The sequence below is a fragment of the Notamacropus eugenii genome, chromosome 2 (assembly GCF_028372415.1).
Source record: "Notamacropus eugenii isolate mMacEug1 chromosome 2, mMacEug1.pri_v2, whole genome shotgun sequence".
In the NCBI taxonomy this organism is placed as follows: domain Eukaryota; kingdom Metazoa; phylum Chordata; class Mammalia; order Diprotodontia; family Macropodidae; genus Notamacropus; species Notamacropus eugenii.
The window spans coordinates 264,411,959-264,427,466 of NC_092873.1; the positions used below are offsets into that span (position 1 = coordinate 264,411,959).

At 35.5% G+C, this 15,508-nt stretch overlaps 1 protein-coding gene across 8 annotated transcripts in view; it reads left to right on the forward strand.

Annotated features, from left to right (window-relative positions):
• Window positions 1-15,508, forward strand: part of SMOC2 (SPARC related modular calcium binding 2) — a 251,531-nt gene that overhangs the window by 122,404 nt on the left and 113,619 nt on the right. For 2 of the 8 annotated variants that reach the window (XM_072643932.1, XM_072643929.1), the window contains exons 6-8: window positions 4,933-4,959; window positions 7,794-7,844; window positions 8,918-8,992. In XM_072643932.1, coding sequence (XP_072500033.1) covers window positions 4,933-4,959; window positions 7,794-7,844; window positions 8,918-8,992 — 153 coding nt within the window. Of the gene's footprint in view, window positions 1-4,932; window positions 4,960-7,760; window positions 7,845-8,917; window positions 8,993-15,508 lie in introns of all 8 variants that reach the window. The other 6 variants (XM_072643926.1, XM_072643928.1, XM_072643931.1 and 3 more) reach the window with 3 other exon arrangements.

Sequence of the window (15,508 nt, forward strand, 5' to 3'; positions counted from 1 at the left end):
AAATTTGTTAGAAGCTAGAGGCTAAAAGTAATGTTTAAAAATACATTAAGCTAAGAGTTGAAGGGAATTTTTGTTGTTCTTCATAAACTTCTACATAACACCGTATGCTTATAGTAACTTGCTCAGAGACCTATAGTCTAGGGCAGTATATTAAAATCAAAAACCCTTCACAACAAATATAATATGCATTAAAAAAGGAATCTTTTAAGAGATCACCTGGACAAATTTATTTAGGTTTCCTAACCTAGATCATTATTTATTCTTCAGATACCTCAAACTTCCACGCAGAATCTTATTATTGGTAGCTTTACAATCTTCTTGAATTACCTTTATAGTTATATCTTGGTAAATGTTGTCTGCTACCATACTATTCACTCAACTATCTTTAATCCTAGTTTCCCTCTTTTTTTTTTCCCTCTTTCATTTCTATACTTTATCATCTCCTACTATTTCAGTCCTGTCTTGGTGTAACACATTTTCAGGGTTTTTGTTTTTGTTTTAATTTTGTTATAATTGTTAAAGAGAAACAGAAATAGGGCTTTAATATAGAGAACAGTCACAGCTCACAATAAAAAAAAAACCAACATAAAATATTCTTAAACCTAAAGTAGGTAAAAAAAGTTTAGGAGGCAATGGGCTTTAGTCTGATACCAAAAAGCAAAGAAATAGCTTAATTACCCTCATTAGCTGGCAATGTCACTTCCTTTCGCCAGAGGAATGGGAGAGAACAAACATTTATTAAATGCCTACTAAGTGCCAGGAACTGTGTTAACTGTGCTTTTACAGATACTATCTCATTTCATTTTCACAACAACCTTTGGATTTAGGTGCTGTTATATTCCTCATTTTCTAATTGAGGAAACTGAGACAGATAAAAGTTAAGTACTTGCTCTTGGTCACAGAGTTAGTGTCTCAGGCCAGATTAAATTCAGATCCTCCTGATTTCAGGGCCAGTGTTCTATTTATTTGTGCCACCCAGATGCCTCACTAGGCAAATATTCTTTCTTCAGTGAAGAGACGAGTAAAATTTAAAGCTAATTGTCGTTTGTTTGAAGGTATGAGTTAGGTGAAGAAACTAATTACCACTAGAGAAGGATGGATAATCTATACCTTGGTTCCCTACCTAGTCGACTGTCAGGATTGAGAGGTGCCCAAATGAAAGTCTCACAAGCTGAGGGGCTCTGCATATTGCATATTCCAAAGTTTAATAGGCCCAGACCTGCAGCACAGATTGTATGGTTAAGTAATTTAGGTCCAGTGAGTTATGAAATACTTCTGAGTGATGTCCAGTTAGTCGGTTAGCAAGCATTTATTAAGTGCTTATTATATCCCAAGCACTATGCTAAGTGATGGGGATACAAAAAACAAAAACAAAAACAAAATCTGTGTTCTCTAGAACTCCCATTTCCATGGGAGAAGACAACATGCAAATAACTGGGCATGCCTACATATGAGATATAGACCATGTAAATGGAAGGTATGTCTGAGGGAAAGCACTAGCTTTGGGAGAAGGAGGGTGAGTGTGGATTGGCAGGATCAACTTCTTGTATAAGTGGGATTTGAACAGACTCTGAAAAGAATTACAACCATGGAGCTTTTAAATGATTAATGTTACTCATCTGAGTTATTTTTAAAAGATCTATTTAAAGCATTCTAGAAGGAACTATACACTTCCTTCCTATTGAGCCCAGTATTTTTATAGAGGGGTGGGTAGGAATCAGTGATTTCACAGAATTCTACATTTCAGGGAAGGGGGGGACATTTCCAGTTGCCCTGATGTATATCTTGCCACTGGACTCATGGCTCTGAAAAAGAAAGTGAGTCTGGTGACTTTGTGCAGCCCTCTCTCATTCATATCCAGTTCACTTGCAAGTCATGGCATCACCTTCCTGATGTCATGGTCCTCTTCAAGAATGAAGAAGCAGCACCAACAACATTTCATTGATCTAGGATAGAATTGTTAAATGTCTAGCCATGAGCCTTCAGTACTCATGAGTGTGACCTTAAAAAGAGTAGGATGTCATCAGGAAATATTTAAGAAAATAAATAAAAATACCATAAAAGATGGATAGCATTGCATTTTAAAACTAAGTTGATATACAGCCCCCAGGTATCTTTATGCATAATTTAGTGGTCCCTGTTTCTCTTTGAGTTTAATACCACTGTAGACCAGTGATACATTGGGAACCTGTGGTGAGAAAACGTCTACCACAGCAGATCTGCACTTGCTCTGCAAACTGGGGTGGGGGTGGGGTTAAAGGAACACCGAAAAGTCAGGGAGCATACACAGTATCAGTAGGGAATAATCGCCAGAGGCAAGTCTTGAACTCAGGTCTTCCCCATTCAGAATCTGGCTAACTATCCACTATGCCATGCTGGCTCTCTCAAACCACCTACCCTTTATTGTATACATAGAATGCGTTTTAAGCATTATTGAAAACAATTTAGAAATCTATGTTCTTATGTGTTTAATACAGAAAATTCTTGTAAAAAAGATAAGCAGTACAGATATCTGTAATGGAAGAAATGTAAGGTTGCAAGATGGAATCAGCTTCAGAAATAAAATGGGGTTCATAGGGTCAAGGAGGGAAGGGAACATGTTTATCAAGTGCCTGCTATGCGCTGGGCACATAGTTACGTGTTAAGTGCTTTATAATTATTATATTATGTGATTCTCACAATGATCCTGGGATATAGATGTTATTATGATCTCAATTTTACAGTTTGGGAAACTGAGGCAGACAGATGTTAAGTGACTCTCCCAGGGTCACACAGATATTAAGTGTCTGAGGCCAGATTTAAATTCAGGTCGTACGGACTCAAGGCCCAACATTCTGTTTACTGTGCAACCTAGCTTCCTGGTCAAGGAAAAAAAGGAAGGGAAATCTTGAGTACAGGGAGAGAGTCACTTAGTCATTAAGTAAATGTATACTTAGACAGTAGTTTTGTATGCAAAATATCTGAGGGTTCCAGTAAGTAAGCTCAATATGAGTCAACAGTAAAATATGTCATCCTAAAGAGCCATGGTGAACTTAGGTTGCTTTAAGAGAGGGATAGAGTAGTGGACTTGGGAGAGGTTAGTCTTGCCCTGGCTAGACAATTTCTGTAGGTTACATTCAGCTCTTGGTACCACATTTTCATAAAGACACTTCTAAGGCATAGAGTATCCATAGGATGCCAACCAGAATAGTGAGGATTTCCTCAAGGAATTAGATGTGGGTGCAGAATGGGAAAGGCATAATAATGGTAATTATATTAAGATATTAGAAGGGACTAGGATGATGAATGCTATTTGCAAAGAGGAAAATTAAGGCTTCATGTAAGGAAGAGCTGCCTAATATTAGGTCAATTAATTAATATTAATTATGTAATTAATATTAGAACTATCCCCAAGTGGAATAGGCTGTGTTAGGACATTGTGGGTTCCCCTCATCAAATAGGTTCGATTGCCTGATTCCCACTATGAGATTCTGATTTTGAGATATTTAGACCAAATACTGAACTTTTATAAGAAAAATATAGGAATACAAATATTACCTTACTATTATCTTAGAATGATTTTATCCCCTGAATTTGTGTAGACTGGGACAATTTCTCCGTTTCCTTCTGGCTATGCAGAAAGAGTCAAAACTGCATAATACGATCCTATTTATATTATACAGCTAGCCAACTTCGTTCACTCCTAGCAGTAAACTCCTCTGCATTTATCTTCTAGCCAGTTTTATCCTCAAGACTTTCCTTTTCTTTTCTCTCTTCATCTTGATCACTTCAAAAATATTATATTGACATTTAAATCCATCCTTAGAGTGAGGAAGCGTTGATTAATGGAACAAAGCAGCTTCTCTTTCTCTCTTCAACAATCCTTTAAATTACTTATCCCATAGTAGTCAAGTTATAAGATTAAATGCATAAATACAGTGGAACAACAATGAGGTTTTCTGTTGTGTTTTTTTCTCTGTGTATTATTTTTCAAATACTGTTATGTTTTCTGCAAGAAATTGAAGAAGCTTCCTAGGTTTTTTCATTCACACTCAGATTATGGATAGAGTGATTATGCTTGGTTAAAAATGCCATGCTACTTTGATGTATTACATGGTAGCACAGCATCCTACCTATTTAAAATTTCAGATAAGCCTGCACCCACTAAGCAAATAACATCTAATTCAATACATGCTTCTTAAAGCATGTATTGTTTTAAAGTCTCTATTTTGTCAAATTCCACTTCAAACAGGTGTGAGTAGGGCCAATGGCAGGTGTCAGGCTTTGCTAATTTTTGACCTGCGTTCAGATGATTGGTCCATTTCCAAATGACTCTGAGGCCAGATGTGCTGAGAGATAGTTCTTCCCATATGCAACAAATGCTTCTCTTGCCAGTGACTGATAAGACAAGAGTCAGTTTAAATGGCCTGTCTTTTTCCTTTTCTCCAAGCATTCTTTTTACCCATAATAACATTAGCTGGACACAGCATGCCTGCTACTGCTTTTCATTTTTCTCTGTTTTTCTTTCTTCCTTTAGCCATATTCTGACCCTTTTCTCCCCCCTTGGCCCCCCATACTGCTCAGTTCTTCTTAATTCTCCATCATTAAGTCAGCCCTGTTATTAATACAAACTCTATTTTAGGTCTCCATACATGCCCAGAAATTATTTTTAGGTGAATTCACTTTGCACAAAATTATTTTTAGGATAAATTATTTTTAGAATATGTCCATAACCACTCAAAACAATTTGGTCTAACCATCCACATAGGAAAACAAACAAACAAACATGAATGAAGAATGTCTATTGCTCAGATTTTGACATGCAAGTAAATGAACAGCATTTAGCTTGTGCCTATCAGGATGTATGAGTGTATGTGTGTGTATGTATGTACATATATACATATATTTATTTATATTTATCCAACCCAATTTCTTCCTTCTACTCTGTTCCAGGCCCAGCATCTATAATATTTATTCAAGGTAAACTTATTAATAGATTCATTTAATTAGTTGATTATAATAATCTGGGCAATACGCATTGTTCATCCAATTTGTTTTTCCAGTGTGCATGGTCTGATCAGTCACTGAGGATATATATTTCATATTCCTGGGAGGCAACATGGGCTAATACAAATGCTTTTGTTCTTGGAGTTACGCTCCAAATCATAGTTATTTCCTGTGTGCTATAGCACAAGTCATTTCACCACCCTCAGCCTCAGTTTTCTCTAAAATAAGGGGGTTGTACTAAATGGTCTTTCATGTCTTTTCCAGCTCTATATCTAAGATCCTATGAACTTTAAAGTCTTTTATAATTTTCTGGGATATTGACCTGTCAGTCTAAAGACAGGTTCTATTCCCAGCTTTCCTACTAACTAGATGCATGAATTTCTATACTTCGTGTTTCTGGACCTGTTTCCTCATCAATAAAGTGAGAGGTTTGGACTAAATGATTGATAAGGTACCTTCCAGATCTGCCATCCTGTGACTAAGGATGAAAGCTAGGATAAAGGAATAACTAGAAGCAATAGATAAAATTGCAAAGAGGTACATGCAGGTTGGAGGTAGGAAAATCTTCCAAACAATTTGTCATCCAGAAATGTAATGAGCTTCTAAGAAAGGAAGCAGTAGTCACCTCTTCAATGGAAGCAAAGATTGGATAACTGCTTATGAGGTATGTTATGGTAGGGATTTCTTGTTTGGATCTGAGTCGGACCAGATGGTTGATTCTAATATTTTGGTAGTTCGCTAAAGTTTTTATTCAAGCCATGGAAGGATTTAGAGCAGAGAAAATAGAAGATGACGATTTTGTTCCAAGAAGATAAGTATCTTGATGCAATGGACAGCTCTTTAGGGAAGTGGGAAAGACTGGAGGCTCACCAACCCAGTGGAAGTGGGTATTTTTTAATCCAGTGCAAATTTAATGCAAATACTACGTGAACTTAGTGGCATATGAAAGTACTTGCATACAGGGTTAAACTGAAGGAAAGAGCAAATTCCTTTTTGTGAGGTCACTTCTATTCTAAGAGAGACCCATAAATGTAAATACAGAGCAGAGGAACAACAGAACTTGGAACGCCCATCAAAAGAGTATTTTTTTCTCCACCCTTAATATGGACAGCACTCGATATTTATGTGTTTTAACTTTTTCTGCTATTTTTATTTCTTTTCCAAATCATTTTGGTTAAGATTATATATATGGCTGATCCTAAAAAGAAGAGAAAGGCTTGAAATGTGGAGTGGAAAAAATATGATACCATAGAGAAGGTGAATTTAGAAAACTGATGAATTGAAATTATCCTATGTCAGACTTTTAAATATCTTCCCTTTTTAATTTTCCTCTTTTGAATTCCAAGTCTTAAAAAAGATGAAACACAAGATTCTCTCTTAGTATATTTTCCAAATATGATGACCTTCATTCTATCTTATCTGTTTTTGTACTAGTAGATAAAAATTGAATTTCTTTTCCCAGTTTTATAGCAGAGTAATGATGATGGCAGTGGTAATAACAACAATGGTTAATACATAGTACTTTAAAGTTCATAAAGCACTTTCCATATTTTAACTCAACTTGAACCTCATAACTACCATGTGGGGTAAGTGCTTTTCAAAAGTTCTTTTCATTTATCTCATAAATAGATTTTAATAAAAGCCCGCTTTGCCTCTCCATGTAGCTAAGAGAGCAAATAGAAACAAGGAATGCAATTATACTGAGCCCTTATATCTTGATATTGCTGATTTTTGTGATTTAATGTCAGTTATATCACACACATACACACACACAAGCAAACTTTGGTTTTGGCTCAGACATATGGAAGAACACAAGGAAAAGAAATTGGCATGATTCTGATGAATCGCTACAAAATGAATCACAATGGTCTCCCTTGCTGGGGGTCATCAGTCTTGAGGATGTCTGGGTCTTCTGGAAGAACAAACTCTCAAAAGAAACAGTGATTGTGATTGTAGTGTGGTTCCCACCATTGTAAAAGCATATGGCTCATATAGAACTATGATGTAAATTCAGTTTCAAGAACTTATCAGTATAAATATATGTTTACATATTTAGATGAGCATAATTTTATTCCTCTCTACTCCAAGCTTTCATCTCATAAATTAATAAAGGAAAGATAGTCACCTAAAACAAACTATATCCCCCTACCAATCAAAAAAAAAAAAGGCACAACAAATCAGCAACAGCATTTTTACAGTCTATTCTATAGTGGTTGGTGAAAGGAGACTTAAATGAATGTGAATAAAGATCTGGTACAGCAGTAATTCATTTGATAGCTCTTTAACCTCTATCTGTCATTGATGAAAAAAATGAGAGAGAATCATACATACTGAGTCCTACCCCTAATAACTCAGTCTTTTCTTTTAAGCCTTCTGTTTGGACTAAATCCACTGAATCTTTTACCTTGCATTGCCTTCTCTTTTGCTAGGCTTTCTTCTATGTATAATCTTTCCATATTTCTACCCCCTCTAAATCCTAGTTCTTGACTGTATTAATGCACAGCAAATCCAGCATTCAATCCCACCCCATCCCCCACCTCCTTGAGTCAATCCAAGCAGTAGGAAACATTTTAAAGCCGTGACCAATTAACATGCTGATTTACTGTTCTGATTATATGTGAAACCACTTCTTCAGGGAAAGCTTTGTAAACTGTGTTTTTTAAAACTGAAGTAAAGTGTGTAGTGTGTTGTTATGTTAACCTTTGGGGGCTATGAGCAGATCATTAGCATTAATCATATATGCACACTTATTTAACTTACTCTCATAATTGTAGTCTCCTTGCAAATCTTTTCCATTCTGAATTCAGATGATGCCTCAGCTCCTGCGTTGGAGACTCAGCCTCAAGGTGATGAAGAGGGTAAGTGTACTTTAGAAATGGTCAGAAGATATCAGATAGTAGGCATGTAATGGGGAGAATGGCGGTGGGGCAGACTAGTGGGGAATTAGAGTGGACAAAATCACAGGAATTAAGAAAATTAAATCTTAGCCCAAGTCCTACTTACACTAGAGGTTATATTTGGCCATTTACCAAATTTGTGATGGAAGTGCTGTCATTTTTCCACACGATGAGGGCCAAGTGACTTTCAGTATTGGCTGTTGGAAACATTTGACCTGAATGCTTTCATAGAGAAGAAAACTAAATTCACTTTTATTAAACTTTTAAGACAAATGATGAAGGCAGCTGTTGGCTACGGATTATGAACTGAAAAGTTGCATTTTGGCTTCTACATACCTTTTAATAAATAATATATTTAATACCTTAAAAAACAAACCATAATTATTGCCATATTTCCTGTACATACTTCATCTTTTATAAGTAGTTATTATAATCACAGATTTTTTATCCCTCCTCACTAATGGATTTTTTTTAGTAGTTCTCTATTTGTAATTTACAACCAAGTTACAAGGTAATTCTGTTTAAAGAACAATTTTAATCAACTATAATTATTGCAGATGTGACATACTTTGAGTGGTCATGTTCCTGAAATTTTTTTTTTTAAATCCAATTTTACTTTAAATATGGGAAGATTGCTGTCATTTAAGGAAACTGCATTAATCCTTTTGGCAGAATGAAAACTCTGTGGGAGATGTAGACAACCTTCTTCACCAATAGATCTCTTTTGTATGATCAGAGTTTTATCTTACAGTGGTATTACTGGTATTCAGAGATTTTCAGTGACATGGAGGAAGGACAGTGGAGTACAGACGATGCTAAATAACAGGCTGAATTATTTCCAACTCGTACTATTTTCTCCTTTTTAATCAGTTATTTTTTGTGCATGTCCAGTCACATAGGCGATGCCAAAAGATTTAAAACATTTCATTTTATTTACTGTATTGATATTTATCACAGGACATTAACTGAAGCAATGTCTGTTTGGTGCATTTAAACTGTAAGTCATTTTCATTTTATTGTGCTTAATTTCCTAGATATTGCTTCTCGTTATCCCACCTTGTGGACTGAACAGGTCAAGAGCAGACAAAATAAAACCAATAAGAATTCAGGTAAGATAATAATCCCAACTTCTTGGCAAGCATGTTTGCAGAAGGCAAAAAGAGTGCACAGAATATGTTTTAATTTAATATTACTGCCAGCTCTTGATGTGACCATGAGAAATTGGCTACTGTGGCCCTCTTCTCCACAGGTCATTAAGCCCTAACAACTGTCTATTTAGCCTTAGCTACACATTAGGTTCAAAGAACCTGGGGTGAGGTAAAGGTGTGGTATTAGGGGAGAGAGAAGCTGCAGTGACCCTCACCTCAAAGCCACTATAAACAGGCCACATTTATAATCTTAGAGTCTGTATTTTTAGTTAGCCAATCCATGATATGGGCATTCAAACCCATTCAAAATGTCTGAGGACATATATGGCCTGATCTCCTTACTTGAGGTATCCTGTCAGTACCTTATCATTTAAAAATCCAGTATAAAGAGTGATAATTTCATTGATATTTTATCATTTCAATGATATTTAGTTTCATGAAAATTAAGAAAATTTAAAATTGGTTTGATTGATTTTAAAAAATGTAATTAACGATTTGCCAAAAAAAATCTGGTCAATTCATTTAAAAAGGCAAATTGATTCAATTTTTTAAATTTTCCAAACTGGTTATTTGGGTATTATATAGAGATGCCCACAGGATAGAAATAGGGTGCTTAATTTTCAGCGACTGCTTCAAATTGCTTTTGTGGAAACTGGCTCTTTTCTTAATTACCATTCAGCTTCTTAGATAACTTTATGAATGTTTTCTTGGTCTCAGGAGTGAAATTTTATGTGCAATTCCATTTGAAAGTAGTGATCATTATACCTTTTAGGTTGTTCAGCTACTGTAGGGACTCCAAATTCAGTAATGACACAGATTCAATGTAACTTGGAAAAGAGGGATTGGAAAATATCCCATGGAGGCAGCAATAGTCTGAAAACTTTCATGTGACCTGTGATTATATATCTTCTTCAGAGCATTCTTTGAATGTAAAAACAAATGTACAAAATTAAAAATAATTTAAAGGAGCACCTGAATTTCCAAAAAAAACAAAACAAACAAAAAAAAAAACCCCAAAACTAACAAAGACTAGCAGAGGAAATGGAGACAGATATTCAAAGGTCAGGCAGGATTCCTTTCTTCTGAATCTAGGAAGTGCCAATAACCTTTGAGATTCTTTTGGATAAAAATAAAAAGCAAGAATATTAAAATGTGGACATCAACCATGTCAAGACCTCTGCACTGAGCAGATTTCAATTGCACAGCTGTTAAAAACAAAACAAAGCAAAACGAAACAAAACAAAAGAAAACATGTTGGTCCAAGAAAGCTAATGGCTTCAGGATGAAGCCCATCTATCTAGAGTTGTCCGTGTTTGAGAACGAGGGCTTTTCTTTTTGTCTTTGTATTCCTCATATCCTGACTATTGCCTGGCACATAGCAGTCAAGAAATAAATGTTTGTTGGTTGATTAATAAATTAATTTATTAATAAAATTATCTATTAAACCCTTAATATATACTGTAGTCAATGCTGAGAATGCAAAGACAGACATGGAAATATCTGCTCTTCAAGGTATGAGAACACCCACGTTACCCTTACTGATGACCTCGAATGACAAGAAGGTGGCATAATGGCCATGATTATGGTGAAACTGATTGCCAGTGATATCTTGGCAAAAAATAATACACTGTATCCCTGTGCGATGGGGCTGCTCTCTAGACTTATCTCCTGGGTAGTGCTTTAGTCCTAAATGCCATTACTGGGACTCTTTCCTCAGTGGAGCAACTTGGGATGATTGATTACCGAGTTGTGATTCAATTCTGAGCAGACCTAATGTATGTCATTTTACAATTAAGAACACCAGATTATTTGGTTAGATATAAGCCTACCTATGTAGGTGCTTGATAAACATTTACTGCTTATAATGATGATTTTAATAATGGTGGTGTGGTAATGGTGATGATAAGCTTGGTGGTAAACTTAGTTAACTTGCTTAAAAGGAGAACCTGAACTCCCTCAATCAATGAACTTTAGCAGTAAACAAGTCAGGTGGTTTGCATTGGAAATGAGACAATTAGCAAACAGATGTGGATATATAAAAGTGGCAGAAATATTCTGGTTTGAGTGAAAAGGGTCAAGTTTAAATCTAATGATCTAAGTATCTTGATGAATTGTGGCATTTTGGAAAGAACCCCTCACTCTGGAGTCAGAGGACCTGGGTTTAAATTCCACGTCTGATCCTTATTATGTGGGTCACCTTGGGTACCTTACTTAACTTCTTTGGATTTAGTTTCCTCTTTTATGAAATGAGGGGGTTACACTAAGTGGCCTCCAAGATCCCATTCTAGATCTATGATCTTATCAGTCGCTTTTTTTTCTATATTGTATCTAAGTCTGCTTTATCTGATGGAATGCTACATTTATTTTTCTGTGTGGTCAGAAGACATATCATGATCCCTCAATAATTAAGAGAAAAAAATAAACAAAAGACATTGATTATAGCAACAATGGTTACATTAAAATTTTGCATTCCAAAAGCTAGAGAATTTATGGAGCTAAATTTTCATCTGCCTAACATACACAATATGGACTGATGAAGAAGAAAAATAAAGAAGAAAACCTATGATGAGTCATAACTGTAGCAGCCTATAGCAATAAAGGTACTAGAGAGAGGGGCTCTTAAATCTCGGTAGTGCTTTTCTTGATTCCTGGAAATGTTCTTAATTTCCAATTCCCCATATGTTAAGCTGTTTAATAGTATAGTTTTGAATCAATGTTCCATGCATGTCCATATGAAATAAATCTGAGAAGTCAAAAATGGGTCACAGGGAGCTGAGAATTCCGTTGATGTTGATGACTTCCTGATAAATGTAGTCTTCTGGAATAATTGTTGTTTGTCCTTGGTTCTCACAGAGGGCCATGGCATCAGGAAGGTGATACCATGACTTGCAAGTGAATTGGGATTTAAGTGAGGGAGGGCTGTGCTAAGTCACCAGCCTTACTTTCTCCTCCAGAGCCATCTGGGTCTAGTGGCCAGATATGGATCAAGATGACTGGAGATGTCATGATATAACTGTTGTGAAAGAAGAGTCAGACGAAATATATGGATAATCAGATCACCAGTTTGCAGGCTGAGTAGAAGGGAACCTTATAAAATCTTTCTTCCCTGTGATGTACCTCAGTCACTATAGCATAGCAAGACTGAAGACTTTCAAATTATACCTCTCTATACCTTTTCCTCCTTTCTCTTTGTTATTCTTTCTAAACTGCTCTCATTTTTGTTTGGAGTGAAAAAAAGCATGATGACATATATAAAGAAATTCAACTTTATTTTTGTTAGGTTGCTTAGGAGATGGTTTTTGGATATTAAGTTTTCCCGGTTGTATGAACATCTATCTTGGGGAGTAGGTCTGACCATGGTATCATGGTCTTGCTTGTTGTGTTCCAGTGGCTCTCCATTACCTCTAGGATTAAATAGAAAGTCCTCCAATTGTTATGTAAAACTTTTCATAACCTGGCCCCTTCCTCCCTCTCCAGCCTCTTACATCTCACTCCCCAGCACAGAAACTGTAATCCAGATACATTGGCTAACTTTTAATTACTTGAACATGTAGCTTTATCATTTCTGCTCTTTGTACTACTGCAGCAGAAGTCTGTCACATTTGTAATATTTTCTCTCTTAGTTTGTGCCACTTAGTTCCTAAGTTTCCTTCCAGTTTCAAACCAAATCCTACCCTCTATAGGAGGTTTTTCCCAGTTCCTGTCCTCACTCTTGCTAGTACCTTCCACTTTTCATATTAGCTTCACCTGATCTTGAATGTACCTACTTACATACATGGTGTTGACCCCTTTGGAATGTGAGCTCCTTGAGAGCAGGAGCTATTTTTCTGTTTTATTTTGTTTTGTTTTATTCCCCAGCACTTACCATAATACATGGTAAGTAATAAATGCTTTATAATTAAATGCATGTTAACTGAGTTCCTGGTCTATTATTAATTAAGACTTGAGGTTTTATACAGAAACACCCTCATGTTGTGAAAAATAATCTTGAATCTGATTAAACTTTTTTTTTTATTTAACCTTCTGTATTTTATACAGTGATCTTTTATATAATTTTTGTCAGATTTATTTGTAGAATTTAAAAGTTTGCTATGGTGAAAGCACTAAGACCTTTGGAACACTATATATGTGTATGTGTGTATATATGTAGTTATATGGACCATATATGTTTACATAACAGTTTGCTGTGATGAAAGCTCTAAGAATTTTAGAACACCCTATATATATGCATCCATATGGATATATTATATGGAAAATACATATTTCTATAAAAGTTTGTCATGGTAAAAACACTAAGACATTTTGAACATCTACATATACATGTATATATATATGTATGTACATATATATATTATAAGGACAATATATTTCCATAGATATGCAGACATATACACATAGAAGTATATAAACTGAATTTTATAAATGATACATCTTTGTAAAAACTGTCATTGGAAAAGTCATTCCTTTTGAAAGCATGCACCATTGTGTGTAGGGAAATACTGTGTGTTTGGATAGATTAAGGACTAGAGTCACACAGAACAAGCACATTTTTGTGTTACACCCTTCAGTAGATTTTACCAGATTTGCAGGCCTCTAAGTGACCTGCCAATTATAATTAACCAATAAAAACAGTACAGGCTTTCAGTATTTGGTGGTACTGAAAATAATGTCTCAGGAAATTCCAGTTTACATCAGTTACCCTACACTATAATTTGATTTAAATCAACTTAAATGAGTTGAGCACAAAGAGATGACATTGAGGAGATTTACAGATGCAGGGCATGAAATTACTGGATTATATTTACGTACTACATACCGGTTGCCCTGATACATGTTCATTCTGTCAGGCTGAAGAAAGTCATAGTTAGCTGGCATCCTAAAAGGCCCTGACACCATACCATTTACTCCATTAACTTTTGACAATGAAATGTTAAGTTGTGGTATGAGTCACATGATGCATGCTGTTGCTGGAGTCATCAGCAGTTTCAGACATCAAAATATTGTAATGGTCCTTGAATTTTTATATTGTTGATTTTTGGAAGAAGTTCGACTTTATAAACATCCTTGGTTGCACATTTATTTAATAAAACATAAATAGTTTGGGACCTATTCAATATTTTTGTGTTCCTTTTTTTCTTCCTTTCAGCATTCTTCTCCACTCTTTTATACAAAAGCCAAAACTAGTAATTCATTTTTCCTCTCGTGGTGTTCCTTTATAGCAGTTAAAAATAGCATATTTTTCCAGGAATTTGTGACCAAAATATCTAGCCTTCTATGCTACTGCTTAAATATAATAACATCAAGAGAAGTATCATTTCTTTCTTTACCAAATAAATTGAATACAGTTGTTATGTATACTGTGATGGGTAGGATCAAATATGCTTTCAGAACTATAGTTATAGTGCTGAAGTAGAAAAGGGAAACAAAAGCCATTTTTCAGACTGTGAAAATAATAATAATAGCTAACATTTATCTATCACTTAATATGCTAAGCACTTTGAAATTATCATCTCTTTTGATTCTCAGAATAACTCTAGGGGGTTCTATTTTTATCCTGATTTTTATAGATGAGGACACTGAGGAAAACAACAATTAAGTGACTTGCCCAGGATCACATAACCAGTAAATGTCTGAGGCCAAATTTGAACTCAGGTCTTCCTGACACCAGGTCCAATACTTTATTCACTGTGCCACCTACTTGCCCCTAATTCTAATTCACTAAAATTTGAAGTGATAACAAAGAATAAACAGGGAGACATAAACTCAGACCACTTATGTCATAAAATCCTTGGGGTAAAATGTCTTCTACTCACTGTATGTGCCACATTCAACAATTTTAGCACTCTGAACTCTGGGTTGCACAACCCCTGGGTGACAGGTGAGGGAAAGACTTCCTTCCACATTTTTCCCACCTTCTATACTTACACAGGGCTTTCTGTAGTGGAAAATGGTAGAATCAGTATGTAACTGAGTAGGTCATAGCTGAGGACAATGCTTGAAGTGACCTAAGCAGGGTTTAGGATGGTTTGGGATTAGGATAGACTGTTCTGTTTCCCTAGAAAATATCTTGAACACAGACAGTCTCTATACTCCTCATACAGAAATGTGTGTATGTATGTGTGCATGTGTAGATACATGTATATATATATATGTATGTAAATACAAGACCCAATTTTCTCTTCCCTCCATTTGTAACTTAAGAATTTACATTTCTCTCTTACATGTCTGGATTAAAAACAATTAAAGCTCATTCAATCTATGTTTCCTTTTCTTAGGTTAGAAACCTTTTATAGAAGAACCATTTGGAGGATGACAATCTTGGAATGTAGACTATAGATTTCATTTGATAGTCTTTGGTATGAGCATGCTTCCATGTGGTCTCTGTGCTGGAAATTTGTTCCTGAGAAGCTCTCGAGAGCTGAGAAGCTCAGAATGATCTAATATAGAGGATGGGAGAGTTGGAGTCAGAGTACCAGA